The sequence below is a fragment of the Setaria italica genome, chromosome III (genome assembly GCF_000263155.2).
Source record: "Setaria italica strain Yugu1 chromosome III, Setaria_italica_v2.0, whole genome shotgun sequence".
In the NCBI taxonomy this organism is placed as follows: Eukaryota; Viridiplantae; Streptophyta; class Magnoliopsida; order Poales; family Poaceae; genus Setaria; species Setaria italica.
Genome location: NC_028452.1, coordinates 24894345 through 24909224, shown reverse-complemented (window position 1 = coordinate 24909224; position 14880 = coordinate 24894345). Strand labels below are relative to the sequence as shown.

Sequence of the window (14880 nt, the reverse complement as noted above, 5' to 3'; positions counted from 1 at the left end):
CAATGGGTTATGCAAGAGCAACAGAGGTTTTTTTTATGTTTCCATGATTTATTGTGAAGGACATCTATTTTCCATATTTTACTTGCTTTTAACTTTTCACAAAAGTTTAAGCATGTTTCATCAAGATTCAAATATGGACTATTATTTTTCCTAGTGAGGGCTCTGCATCAATGATCCAACAAAAGTGGTTTCATATTTTTCTCTATTTTCTTTCATCATTTATGCAAAAAGTAAGATTTCACCTAAGATTTCAATGTTTGATTCAAATCAGTGTGTTAAACAAATAGACTAGTGCTACAAAAATTATATCTAGCACAAGCTTGACATAACCAAACTAACAAAGGTGGATTTATCTTTTTTATCAATTTTGTGTGATTTATGGGGGCATTTATTGGCTTAAACACAAAATAAAATCTAGAGATAAAACAACAACAGTGACATGCCCAAAATTATTTTTATGTGAAACTAATCAACACATAGAGTCCAACAAAGTTGGTTTTGTATTTTTACCATTTTTCTACATTTTTCTACACCTTTTCAAAGTTTCAGCAGATTTAAACTATTTTAAAAAGAAAAGGGATAAAACATTTTACACGGGGGTCCTTCGGGTTTTCAAACTATTATGAACAGGTCCTGGCTTTTTACGCTAAGGGTCTCAAAAAGAGTTAGGGTCTTTCAAATAGACCCCTGGCTCGGTCGGCAGCTTTCCAGTGAGATTGCCGGCGAGCGGCCGCGCTAAAGAAGGAGGGAAGGGTTCAGGCGTGACTTGCTGCTCACCATGGTGAGGTGCGCCGAAGGAGTTGGGGGCGGAGGTGGTTGGAAGAGGACAGTCCGCGGCGGCGATTGTCACAGCGGTGGGAAGCTTCTGCGCCGGCGAGGTTGACGGTGGAGATGAGCTGGCAGGGGCTCGGTGAGCTGTGGTGACGTGTGTGTGAGGCACGGGAGGACTTAGTGGGTGGCGGAGGGCACCGGAGGGTGGGGCTCGATGGTGAGGGATGTGGTCGCGCTCTGTTTTTGGGCGGTGGAGGGAGATGGGCTTGGGTAAGGCTCCGGCGAGCGATGGTTAAAGGCTTATATTGCCGGGAGGGGGAGCGGGGGTGCGAGAGGGAGGAGCCAATGGCTCAAGGCAGCTTAGGTGAGCATTGGGCACAAGGAGAGGGCCAGGAAGTCACTAGTGAAGCGGCAGGCGAGCACGGCGATTGGCCGGCGGAGATGCGAGTGCTTGAGTGCGATCTACGGCCATTGGCCATGGAGGATTTGCGAAGCGCAAGATGCTTTGTGTTGCACACTGCTACTGGCCAGCGGAAGAGCTGTGTTGTCACGTCAAGCCAGTGCAAGGTGGAGCGACGAGCGCCGATGACTGGCGGCGACGTGGCGGCGGTGGAATTTGTGGGTGCATGTGTGCGTGGCGCGGCGACTGGGCAACGGAGATGCTGTGCAGAGGGACGGGATGGCGCCGGCTGGCTACTAGGTGAAGGGGTGCACCGTGTGGTCGTGTCACCGAAGGAGATAGGCCGGCAGCCTGCACGAACGTCAAGGAGACGCGTGTCACGGCGCAACACGGGTGTGTGGTGACCGCGCTCTGACGATGGGGCTGGAATGCAATGGCATGTGAGACAATGAAGTTTGAGGTGTTTTTGCGGCTGATTTTGAATTCAAACTTTGAAAAGTTCAAATATCAAAGTTGCTGTCCAAAGTATACTCTGCAAACTTTGATATGAAAAATTGGCAAGATTTGGAGATAAAGAGTCTAAACTTTGGAAGAACGCCGATTTGCAGGACTTTGGGATTTTAAACCAAGTTTGAATTTGTCACCGAACTTCAAACTGATTTTTCTCCAAAAGTTTAAACCAAGGTAGAAAAATTCCAAATATAAAAGTTGTTTTCCATACTTCAAAATCCAACTCTTAGAAAGGGTTCAGGTTTCAAATTGCTTTAGATTTGAAAATAAACACAGAAAAAGTATGGAAGAACATCTGTTTTTCAGGACTTAGCACAATTTTGAAATGCAAAAGAATTGGGATGAACTTTGCCCATTAGCCACACAATCTTATTTTGTAAACTACAACAGTGACATGCACAAAAATATTTTTCTGTGAAACTAATCAACTCATAGAGTCTAGCAAAGTTGGTTTTGTATTTTTACCATTTTTCTACATCTTTCTACATCTTTTCAAAGTTTTAGTCGATTTAAACCATTTTTAAAAAAAAGGGATAAAACATTTTACACAGGGGTCCCTAGAGTTTTCGAACTATTATGAACAGGTTCTGGCTTTTTACGCTAAAGGCCTCAGAAAGAGTTGGGATCTTTCAAATAGACCCCTGGCCTGGCCGGCGGCTTTCCGGTGAGATTGCCGGCGAGCGACGGTGCTAGAGGGGGAGGGAAGGGTTCAGGCGTGACGTGCTGCTCATCATGGGGAGGTCCGCCGAAGGAGTCGGGGGTGGAGGTAGCCGGAAGAGGGCTGTCCATGGCGGCGCTTGTCACGGCGGTGGGAAGCTTCTGCGCTGGCGAGGTCGACGGCGGAGATGAGCTGGCGGGGGCTCGGTGAGCTGTGGTGAGGTGTGTGTGAGGCACGGGAGGACTTAGCGGGTGGCGGAGGGCACCAGAGGGTGGGGCTTGACGGTGTGGGGAGCGGCAGTGCTCTATTTTTGGGCGGCGGAGGGAGATGGGCTCGGGTGAGGCTCCGGCGAGCTGCGATTAAAGGCTTATATAGCTGGGAGGGGTGCGGGGGTGCGAGAGGGAGGAGCCAATGGCTCAAGGTGGCTTGGGCGAGCATTGGGCACGAGGAGAGGGCCGGGAAGGCACTGGCGGAGCAGTGGGCGAGCGTGGCAGTTGGCAGGTAGAGATGCGAGTGCTCGAGTGCGATCTCCGACCATTGGCCGTGGAGGATTTGTGAAGCGCAAGATGCTTTGTGTCGCGCGCTGCTACTAGCCAGCGGAGGAGCTGTGTTGTCGGGTCAAGCTGGCGAGAGGCGGACGGGGAAGCGTCGGTGACTGGCGATGACATGGCCAGATTCAAAATCCAACTCTTAGAAAGGGTTCAGGTTCAAAACTACTTTAGATTTGAAAATAAACATAGACAAAGTATGGAGAACATTTTTTTTTCAAGACTTAGCACAATTTTGAAATGCAAACGAATTGGGCTGATCTTTGACTCAATTTTTGAAGGGGTTCCACTCCAAAATAGAAAAAACTCAAATAAGCAAAGTTGTTTGTTTTGAAAAGTCCTACAACTTATGTATTGGCCAAAATTGAAGTAGTTATATAAAATTTGAATTTATATTGTCCCTAATTTAAGCCTTTTGAGGGTATTTTGGTCCATTGTAATGTTTGAACTTCAATTCAAATGTGGTCTTTTGAGGTCTTTGAGATGTTTACTACCATTCAAACTTAGTTTGGGTATTTTTCATACTTAGGCTTTGGTTTGACCTGGTTTGGTTCAAATTAGCCCCTAATTGTGATGTTTGAAGTGCTTAAGTGCTTTTGACTTTAACAAGGTGATGCTCAAGTTAAGTGAACATTAACACTTAATGACTCTTTTAAACACTCCTAATTATCTTGCTTAATTAGGAATGTTACAGAGTGCAAGGAGTTGGGTCATTACATTGTCGATTGTCCAAACAAGAAGAACAAGGACAATGAGGAGAAGAGGTACAAGGAGAGGAGCAAGCACTACAAAAAAGAAGTATCAAGGTCCTGCTCATGTTGGTCAAAATGGGACTCTAGTGATGAAGACTCCAACAAAGATTGTATGGCAACTCTAGCCATACTCAACCAATCTACACTGACAAAACTCTTCAACAACACCTCCGACAATGATGATGACCCTCCCTTTTATCTCATGGCAAGATGGACCAATGTTGAAAACACAATCACACCCTCTTCATCCTCTTCCTCCATGTCTAGTGAAGTGCAAAATACTTTGAAAGATGAAGAGGGAAAATAGAAAGAAAACATGATAAAATAATTTGGGAAGAAGGGTTATAAAGAAATTAAAAATCTTATGGAGAAATTGGAGAAAAAGAAGGAATCTCTTGACAAGCAAGAAGACTTGCTCATCCTTGAAAATGAGAGAAACCTTGCTTTAGAGAGGCCCTTGCCGAGGAAAAAGTGAAGGTTGAAAAATTGGCTATTGACTTGTCTCTAGCTAATGATTCATGTGAGAGGATGTCAAGGAACTACACTTTTACAAATGAATCTCTAGCTTCTCTAAAGGCCACTCATAGTGAACCTCAAGAAAGCTTCTCATGCTTAAAGGTCAAATTCAAAGACCTTGAAGTTAACTATAGTGCTCTTTGGGACAGCACCAAAACTAATTCCAAGGTAACTCTTAACTCCAATGTCTCCACAAGTGAAGGTTGCTCAAGATGTTATAAAATTGATGCGAATGCTTGTGTTGCTAATATTGCTAAGATTGATGTGAATCCAAGCAAGGGATGTTCCAATCAAGAGATTGAACACGCTAGTGGCACAAGGGTATGAAGGTAATGTCAAGCCTAAGCCCAAAATCAAGTACAAGGCTGGGAGGCATCCTAGCCACATGGATAGGCTTGGACACTACAAGGGTAGCAAGGTAAATGTTCGGAAGGTGGTAAATGGTAAGGAGGTCCTCATGTTCAACAAGGGTGCAAACATTGGTGACTTGATGGAAATGGTTCATGTAACAATGACCATTCCAACTCAAGTCAAGCCAATTGTTAAAGCCACTACCAAGGTAAATGTTGTGGGTACCACAATAACAAGGCCAAAGGACAAAGTGGTTGCTCATGAGCCCTCACCAAGCTACACCACCAACTACATGGTTACGTTGGACCACAATGGTAAAATAGTGGTCAAATATGTTGGTGCCTACACAAAGAAGGACATTCTAAGGAGTGTGTGGGTTCCTAAAATGTACCTCGCTAACCCTCAAGGACCCAAATATTTTTGGGTACCTAAATCTCGAGCTTAATTTGTTTTTGTAGGCCTACTCCTCCTGTGGCATCACATGGTTGCTTGATAGTGGATGCTCAAATCATATGATCGGGGAGAAGGATTTGTTCACATCCCTCAAGCATTACGACACACCTAACGAAAGTATTGTCTATGGAAACAATAACAAAAGGCATGTAAATGGTATGGCTAACATTTCTATCTCAAATGACAACTCTCTCTCTCTCTCTAATGTTTGTTTGGTTGAATCTTTGGGATACAATATATTTTCCATTTCACAACTTGGTGAGAAGGGCTACAATTGTCTCTTTACTAATGAGGGTATGACCATCTTTAGAAGGGAGGATTCCTCTATTGCTTTTACAGGTCGTATGAAGGCCAATCTCTATATAGTTGATTTCACAATAGATAGAGTTGAGCTCAAGACTTGTTTAGTGGCAAAAACTAACTTGGGTTGGATTTGGCATCGCCGACTAGCCCATGTTGGGATGAGGAACTTGCTCAAACTTCAAAAGGGTGAGCACATCCTAGGACTAATAAATGTTGTCTTTGAGAAAGATAGGTAGTGTAATGCATGTTAAGCCGGGAAGCAAGTTGGTGCTCCACCTTCCGCAAAAAACATCATGACTACCTCAAGACCATTGAAACTTCTACACATGCATTTATTTGGACCTATTGCTTATGTTAGCATCAGCGGTAACACATATGGTCTTGTTATTATTGATGATTTTACCCATTTCACTTGGGTATTATTTTTGCATGATAAAAGTGAAGCTCAAGGGATAGTCAAGAAATTCATTTGAAGAGCTCAAAATGAATATGAGTTGAAGATCAAGAAGATAAGAAGTGAAAATGGCTCGGAGTTTAGGTCTAGGAACACTAATGTTGAAGAATTTCTTGATGAAGAAGGAAAAAAGCATGAGTTTGATCTCCGATCCATATACTCCACAACAAAATGGCATAGTGGAGAGGAAGAATCGGACATTGATTGTAGTCAAAGAACAATGCTTGATGAGTACAAGACTCCGGATAGGTTTTAGGTGAAAGCAATCAACATGGCTTGCCATGCTATCAACCGCCTCTACCTCCACAAATACTTGGGCAAGACAGACTATGAGATTATCATGGGTAACAAACCCAAGGTGCACTACTTTAGAGTTTTTGGGAGTAAATGTTTCATTCTTAACAAGAAAATCAAAAGCTCCAAGTTTGCACCAAAGGTTGATGAAGGCTTTGTCCTTGGTTATGGTACTAACGAACACACCTATCGTGTCTTCAACAAAACCACTAGTTGTGTTGAGATCACGGTAGGTGTGAATTTTGATGAATCCAATGTCTCTCAAGTAAAGCAAGTTGATAAAAACCTTATAGATGATGAGGAGCCACCAAGCCAATCCATCATAAGAATGGGCTTGGGTAAAGTGAGACCACGTGAAGTTGAGGCTCATGCTCTGGTTGAAAACGATAACAATGATCCATCATCATCAACAAGAGTTGAACCACCAAATTCTAAACAAAGCCAAGATCAAAGTCAAGTTTGTGGTGATGATCAAGATCATGGCATTGATCAAGGGGGAGAACAAGGTGGTGAAACTCAAGAAGTTGCACCACAAGATGAAGATGATGATGATGATGGGTCAATTCAACATCAATCACAAGTGCCTCATCCAAGAGTTCATCAAAATATTCAACGGGATCATCCTATTGACAGCATCCTTGGGATCATCCAAAGAGGGGTAACTACTGTTGGTATATTTAACGATCACGAATAAATCCGCAAGCGCATGAATATACCGTTGAAGCATTTCACCCAAGAGTATTCCCAAGGGTATCGTATTTGCCAAAAGAAGGTGGGTAGGTGAAAACAGTTTATGTAACATCCCGAATTTTAATGTTATTGTTTGCAAAAATATGGGTTTTCAAAAAAAATTGTGCTTAGTGTCTTCTTTGAATCTATCCTAATTCTTAGAATATCTTGAATAAAATTTGAGAAATTAGGGTTGAATGAATGTTAGAGTGTCATTTGGATTTTTATTTGAATTTTATTTGGATTTTGAATTGAGCGGATTCTAATTTGAATTCTAAATTCAAATTTGAACTTAAACTAATTTCCCTAGCTACCTAACCGGCCTTGGGCCAAAACCTCATCGCCAGCCCGTCTGACCCATGAAGCCCACCAAGCCGATGGCCTGTCTTCGCATGCCACGTGGGCCTCCTCTCCGTTCCCAGGCCACCAAGCCGGCCAGCATGCCTCCACTGCGCACCATCCCAACATGCAGCTCATGAAGCACCAGCCTGCTCTGCCTCACCGAATCAGCCTTAGCCCTGGCTGCTTCCGCTTTCACCCACAGCCACTACCAACCGGCCCCACCTGTCAGCCCACCACTGTGCATCTTCCTCCTTCGGCCGCACGCGCGTCGCGCGTGAGCGGCGACAGAGACAGCCCCGCTTCACCACCGCCGCTACCTGCCACCGACGCTTTTGCATTAGCATGCGTGGATCGCCGCCACACCGCCTAGCCTCATCCCCATTGTCCCCACCGCTAGGAACCCTATCCACCGCCCTATATAAGCCCCGCACCGGCCACTCTCCCTTGTCCGTCCACGATTGGGGTTTTCTTCCCTCGTCCGTCGCCAGTTTCGGAGAAGAAGAGGAGAGGGAGAGGGAGCCGAGGCGAGAGGGGAAGAGGGGAAGGGAGAAAAGGAGCAGAAGAGGCCGCCGCCGTGGGAGAAGGACGCCACCGTGCTTGGGACCTCACCACGACGTCGTCGCGCCATGCCGTCTTCTCTGACACCATCGTTGCCGCTTCCTTCACCGCCGGTGAGCTCAGTACGACCCCGCGCCCTTGTTCCTCTCCTATCCATAGACTTGTGCCTACCAGAATAGTAGTCCCGCCATAGACCGCCGTCGCCACCTAGAAAACGCCGTGCGCCGCGAGCGCAGTCGCTGCGCACTCGCGCACAACATCGCGCGCGGGTGCGTGTGCAACATCGCGGCCGAGACGTGTTCCCGTGCCTGCGTTCCTCTATCACCTCATTTCGCCTCGCCTTTGTGACCTGGCTGTCAAGCCGTGGGTTTTGCAGGGACCCGCCGCCGCCACGTCGTTGCCTCTTCCACGGCCAAGGAGAAGCCTTTGGCTGCGGGAGCGTGCGCCGCCTATTTAGGGCCAAAGTGCCAGACCTTTAGGCCATAGAAAGGTAGAAGCCGAGCCTCGCCACTGTTACCCTCGCCGCCGGCCGCTGGAAGGGCCACCTCCGACCATGCGCCGCCGCTAAGCGCCTTTGAGGCGTTTGGTCGAACACCTGGGGAGTGCTAGTCCGCCAGCCAATAGGGATACGCCACACTGCCGGCCACACGGAGAAGAGGCCACAACTTCCACAGAAGATCCCGCGAGAAGCTGGGGAAGAGAGGCCACATCTGATGCCACGTGTCACGCCACGTCGGCATAAAGCCCGCCTATAGTCGCCTAACAACCAGCCTGTAGCCGCCACGCGAGCGCTGACACATCCGGCGCTATAGCTACCTAGAGCTACCACGTGGGCCTCATAGCTAGCTTAGAGCCAGCCTAGCACTACCTTAAACTTACCTTATAGCTAGCCGGGCGCCACGTCAGCACGTGGGGCCCACTGACCGTTGACCCGTTGATCGGTTGACCGGGTCAATGCTGACATCATCAGGGCCCACTGATGATGTCAGCAGGACGCGTGGTACGCTCTGGTACTGCCACGTGTCGCACCCCTGATTTTTCTTATTTTCATGAATTAATTAAAATTCCAGAAATCGGTTTAAACTTCAAAAATTCATAACTAATTCATCTTAACTCCAAAAATTATGAAACCAGTTTCATAACTTTTCTAAAATCATGAAGAACATGTTAGGCTAGCTCTTGTTCTTGTTTGGGTCTTCTTTGGATCTCTTTTGAGGTGTGTGACGCTAGCTTTGAGTGTGAGGTCAACCTTGTTCATCTCAAGAGCACTTAACACATCTTTGGTCCTCAATTTACGTTTGTTACTCTTGAAGCTTGCTTATAGATGGTTAGGCGTCGCCTGTTTGAGCGCCCTCTTGTTGTGATACACCCAGGAAGTTTGTATTGCCTATGCTCTTGGAGGATTCATAGTAAGTGACCTAATCCTCCTTTGTGGTTGCTTAGGAGAGGTAAAGGGTTAGTGAGTATCCGGATCTTTGTGGGCTCCTCAATGGAGACGTAGCTTCCTTTGTGGGAGCAAACTTTGGTAACAAATCATTTGTCTCATGTGCTTATTGTATTCTTCAAGTTCTTGTTGACCTAGAACTTGTTTGGTCCCGATCTATATGCGTTTGTGAGTTTTCTTGATTCAAGTGGAATCTGCAAAAAACAAGTTTGTATTTGAATTTCGAGTACATTTGTTTCCACCATTGGAAGTACGTTCCGACCTAGTACTGAAAGTTCCGGCACTACATCAGAAGCTCTGACAAATCTAACCACTGCGAATAAATTTCATATACTTCCTATTCACCTCCAAGACATCACACAATCCTTTCACTAGGTACATAGCTTTTGATATGAATGTAGATATATACTATGTTTAGATACGTAATAAAAGTTACGGGCCTGATCGAAACAACTAGCTGCGGCTGTGACTGCAGCACAAGCCGACAGTTTACCACTCATGGTGGTACATTGTCAGTGTTTAAACCAGCAGTCTACCACTCATGGTGGTACATTGTTTGGAAAGAATCATCCTACCTGAAACCTAATGATAGCATAGAGAGTTGGAGATGTAGGAATTGAATAAGTACGTGTGGTTATTAGAATACCCTATATTATGTGTTCTCGGTGTTATTATATCAATATACTGCGTATCGAATACGGCATAGATTATTTTGGAAGGGGCCATACCCACCAAATTGGGGCTGCCACTATTTACAAAGGTCACAAAATATCTCCAACTCCATTAACAATCCACATTTATTTTCTCTTCTATTTCAATATATTCTAAATGTCTACTCCATGTTTCACACCACAATAATTCAAACAAATATGTCCATCGCATGAAAATCAACCATATTCAAATCCATAATTAAATTTTTGAAACATAATAATGACAACTTCTAGTTACAAATTATTATACAAATATTATAAATAGTTCAACCAACACAAGATGAAACATAGATAGTCCAAAAATTCAACCTGTCCGTCGAATTCAACACCAAAGTACCACCGAGCTTAAATTTGGCTTCTCTCATCACCATCTCTACAACTGCAACTACACCACCCCTACGACTGCCACCACCGCCACAAAACTCACCACCTTCGAACTTGCCACTAGCGCTACCAAATTCACCAGCAAATTACAATTGTTCATATCCAAGCATTTGCTCAATTCCATCATCCATAGGCTACATTAACCATCAACTTGCATGCTTAAATTGCAACTATTCACATGCATTTGTGTCCAAATTACAACCCATCAGTATATTCACATGTACTGAGTTGCAAATTTTACACGTGGTGACAAGTACTACATATTTAAAATATATTCACCTTGGATCCGTCTTCCACGGAATAATAAATATAAGCACTCAATCAGGAGAGCGGCCGGCTCTCAGTAGTCAATGCCTCGCTGAGTCACTGCACTAGGAAGAAAAGTAGTCGCAGATTCCTCTTCTCCGTGGCAGTAGTCCTCTTCTCCAAAGGAAGTATCACTGGACACTGGCCATGGTGCTACCACTGGAGCAAGCGGCGGCGGCCGCTGTGTTGAACAACGTCATGGGGAGGCTCTTCGAAGCTCTCGGCTTGGGGCAGGCATACAAGATGCTGAAGGATCTCGAGCCGGAGAGCGAGTCCCTGCTGCAGGACCTCCGCATGCTCGCCGCCGCCGTGGACGACGAGCTCACCGGCTCGAGGGGCGCCCGCCGCACTGCCGTCGCGCGGGCCTACAGCAGGGAGATGCGCGCCCTGACGCACGACGTCGAGGACTGCATCGAGCGGTTCGTGCACCGCGTCACCCGCGACGGGGTGGAGGGCGCGTCGTGGCTCCGCCGCGCCGCGCACAGGGCGTGCGCGCTCCGCACCTGCTACCGGTTCGCGGCGGAGATCAAGAGGCTCAAGAAGCGCGTGCAGGAGGCGAGCGCCCGGGTGCTCAGGCCTCCCGAGGGCCAGCTCCCCGGCGCCAGGCGGCGCACCGCCGACCACGCCGCGCGCCGCCCCGTGGGCATAGGCAAGCCGATGGAGGAGCTCCTCGCGCTCTTGGACCTGGACCAAGAGAAGGGCCAGCCGAGGGTTATCGCCGTCGTCGGATTTGGCGGCGTGGGGAAAACTACTCTCGCCAGGGCAGTCTATCACGCCGCCCCTGTCGCCGATGCATTCCCTTGTCGCGCTTGGGTCGCCGTGCGCTCGCCGGAGGACGGCGATGTCGCCGGGATTCTGGAGAATATACACCAGCTGCTTCTCCCGGGGCAGCAATATTCCGAATCTTCGCTCACCAAATACCTCAAGGATAAGAGGTACTGCGCGTTCATCTTTTCTGGCGCTGTCAAATTAATTTACACATTTCATTGCTTCGTGGGCGAGGTGATAGTATCATGACCCGAAGAATTTGCGCGTGTACTACTAGATGCATGAAGATGTTTCGATTCAATCTTCCTTCAACTCCAGGGAAACATGAGCCCCCAAGTATATTTAATCTGCAATCATGACCAATAAACGATTCTACCATTACTAATGTTTTAATACAGCTGAGCATATGCATTTGATTAAGGATCACTATTTGGAAAAGGTAAAAAGCACACTCTGAAACGTCATTCCTGAAAGGGCAATAAGCTCTAAAAACATCATATTTTTGTGGTTTTCAGTGCACTTGCTGGGTTGCAGCACTCTTGTAAACTAAAGTCACAGAATTAACGATTTTTTGTTTATTTTGCAAGGTATTTGATTGTTATTGATGATGTCGACGACATCGAGGAGGAGCAGTGGGATATTATAACATCAGCCTTTGAAGAAAATAGAGAAGGCAGCAGAATTGTAGTGACTACAACCTTTCGGGCCACAGCTAATAGACGCAGCAATGCTAACGGTTGTGTGTACAAAATGAGAACTCTTGGAATGAGAGATTCTATGAAAATTGCTCTTGGCGGAAGATGTACAGCTGAGTTGATGCAGGGTTCAGAAACACTCCTGAAGAAATGTGGCGGCCTTCCACTTGCTCTTGTCAGTGTGGCCAGACAGTTGAGTGGTGAAGATGAACCTACAGGGCAATTCTGCTCAGAATTATGCAGCAAGCTGGGTTCTTATCTTGAACGAGAAGATGGTGAGCCCAACTTCGCAAGGCTCCGTGATGTGCTTATGGATAGTTACACCAGTCTGTCTGACCTCACTGTCAGGACCTGTTTGCTATATCTTGGTATATTCCCTAATGACCGTCCTCTCAGGAAGAATGTCATAATCAGGCGGTGGCTAGCTGAAGGATATGCACGAAGCGAAGACATTACATTGAGTGAGCAGAGTGTTGCAAATGGAAATTTTAAGACCCTCATCGACCGGAATATAGTCCTGCCTGTCAAAACAAGAAAAAATGCGGAAGTTAAGATGTGTAAAACCCATGGCATCATGCATGAGTTCCTGCTGCACAGGGCCATGTGTGAGAAATTCATCTTGTGCTCTCACACTCCAAGTGACCAAATAGTCCGTCACCTCTTCGTCCATGATGATGTCAATGATACACAGTCCAAAATGACCTTCAAGACGGACTTATCTCGCGTACGGTCTCTGACAGTCCGTGGGAATGCAGGTGTTGCTATTTCTGATTTTGGCAGGTATAAACTAATGAGAGTCTTGGATCTCGAAGAATGCACTGATGTGAATGATAGGCATGTAAGGAAAATATGCAAGCTGTGGAATCTGAGATACCTGAGCCTCAGTCGCAATGTTACAAATCTTCCTAAGGAAATTGCAAAACTCAAATTGTTAGAGACACTCGTTCTGAGTAAAACGGTGGTAAATGTGCTGCCAGTTGAAGTCATTGGGATTCCTTGTTTAACTAATCTAATTGGAAAGTTTAAGCTTTCAGATCAAGACTGCACATCAAATAGTAATATGGAGAGACTGTCTAAAAATGAAGGACTTGAGGACCTGTTTAGAAAAAGCAAACTGGAGACCTTAGCAGGATTTGTTGGCGATGGGAGTCACATGCAAGGATTTCTGCAACTCATGGTCCATATGAAGAACCTGAAAAAGGTGAAGATATGGTGCGAGTCCGCTGCAGACATTGAAGGCAATGACCACTTGAATGCTGAACTGGTAAAGGCCATTCGGCAGTACATCAAAACTCCCATGGGTGCTGGAGATGTTCGTTCCCTGTCAATTGATTTTCAAGGAGTGCCTGGAGGATCACTGAATGCACTGCAAGAACTGTGTCGTCATAGCACATCTTTACAGGAAACATATTATCTCAGTTCACTGAAACTGCATGGCAACCTATCAACATATCCTGAGTTTGTTGGCATATTTTCAAGACTCACTGAATTGTGCCTTTCATGTGCCACTGTTTCTACGGATCTTTTGTTTGCGATTAGTGCAATGCCATTCTTGCTTTACCTCAAACTGATTGTTGATGAGATTGATGGTTTCGTCATTAAAGGTGGGACGTACCAAAGCCTGAGACGTCTGTGTTTTCTTGTGCGACATCAGAACCCTGTCCTCCCTGAAATCGAAGAAGGAGCTCTGCCAGAACTTGTCTCCCTCCAGCTGCTATGTGAACATCTAGCTGGTCCTTCAGGCATCAAAATTAGACACCTAAGAATGCTTCAGGAGATCGAACTTCATCCTGAAATCAGTGAGCCAGCAAGACAAGAATGGGAAGAAGCAGCACGGAACCATCCTAACAGGCCGATTGTTTTGCCTTTCGTAACTGTTAACGATCTGGTGGAAAATGATAATGAAAAGAACCCAGTTGCCTCACCAGAGGAATCAAGGCATGAGGGTGGTGAGGCACCCAGACCTTCTTGTGTACAACATATGCCTCTTTCCACTTGTAACAATTCTGGACTCAGCAGTGAAATGGATGATGCTGTACACCATGATCCCAGGGAGAGTCCAGTTGAGACAGAGGAAACAACTCCCGAGAGTGTCATTGATGAGCAACTGCTGACGGAGGAGCCATTGAAACACACGCCTGTGCAGACTAGACATGAAAATAGTACAGTCCAACCAAGAACAAATGGCATACTAGGCTCTATTTCTGATCATTCAGGACTTAATAGTCCAAGGGATGATTCGAGGAACAGCAAGCCACTGGGGAAATATGTTGCTCTGGAGGAACCAACATATGAGAATGGAATCCAGGGATGTCCAGCCGAGGAGGCAATAAGATACTCTCTTGTGCTGACTGATCAAACAGTAAAGTATACTTCAAGGGGACCTCTCAATATAGCAACAACACCATTCAATTCCACACAAACAAGAATATGAATGATCTGAGGTAAATCTCTTGCATATAAGATTAATCTAGAGAAGCAATGATGAAAACGGGAGAGGGATATAGCGTCCACTTCTATTGTCAGCATTAATAAGATCTTTGTATACTGTGTTTAATGGTGCCTTGCCCAGGATGGAGCGGGTGCTTCTCCTTGCACAGGAAGAAGCTATTCTCTGGAGGCTGGCAGGTGCCAAAGGCATTAGTGATCTGGTCGCTGCTCGACCTGAGGGTTAGCAACGTCCGTTGGTGAGGGGTGGTCGACCTTTAAATTTTAACGGGCGCGTATGTAACCTAGAACCTATGAGGTGTGTGTAGTATTGGTGTGTGTGGTGTTGTATGGTTATATGAGCCTTGTATCTCCTTTCTTAATACAATGATACGCAGCTCTCCTGCGTATTCCGAAAAAAAAAAGATCTTTGTATGTAATGGCAAGACCTTTTAAAGGTAATAATGGAAACACCTATTGGCTTGTATTTACTGAGAAAGCCAAGTA

The 14880-nt window shown here is 45.9% G+C and overlaps 1 protein-coding gene across 1 annotated transcript; it reads left to right on the top strand.

Moving 5' to 3' along the window:
- Positions 1-10527: 10527 nt before the first annotated feature.
- On the top strand, positions 10528-14880 carry LOC101783483 (disease resistance protein RPP13). The gene is made up of 3 exons (XM_004962295.3): positions 10528-11418; positions 11839-14390; positions 14519-14880. The coding sequence occupies exons 1-2, from the start codon at positions 10631-10633 to the stop codon at positions 14378-14380; spliced, it is 3330 nt and encodes a 1109-aa protein (XP_004962352.1). The 5' UTR covers positions 10528-10630; the 3' UTR covers positions 14381-14390; positions 14519-14880.

Bases quoted from the DNA above. Each gene is read 5' to 3' on its own strand.
- LOC101783483 (XM_004962295.3), top strand. From the start codon at position 10,631: ATGGTGCTACCACTGGAGCAAGCGGCGGCGGCCGCTGTGTTGAACAAC. The intron at 11,419-11,838 runs GTACTGCGCGTT...TTATTTTGCAAG, and splicing joins AAATACCTCAAGGATAAGAG to GTATTTGATTGTTATTGATG.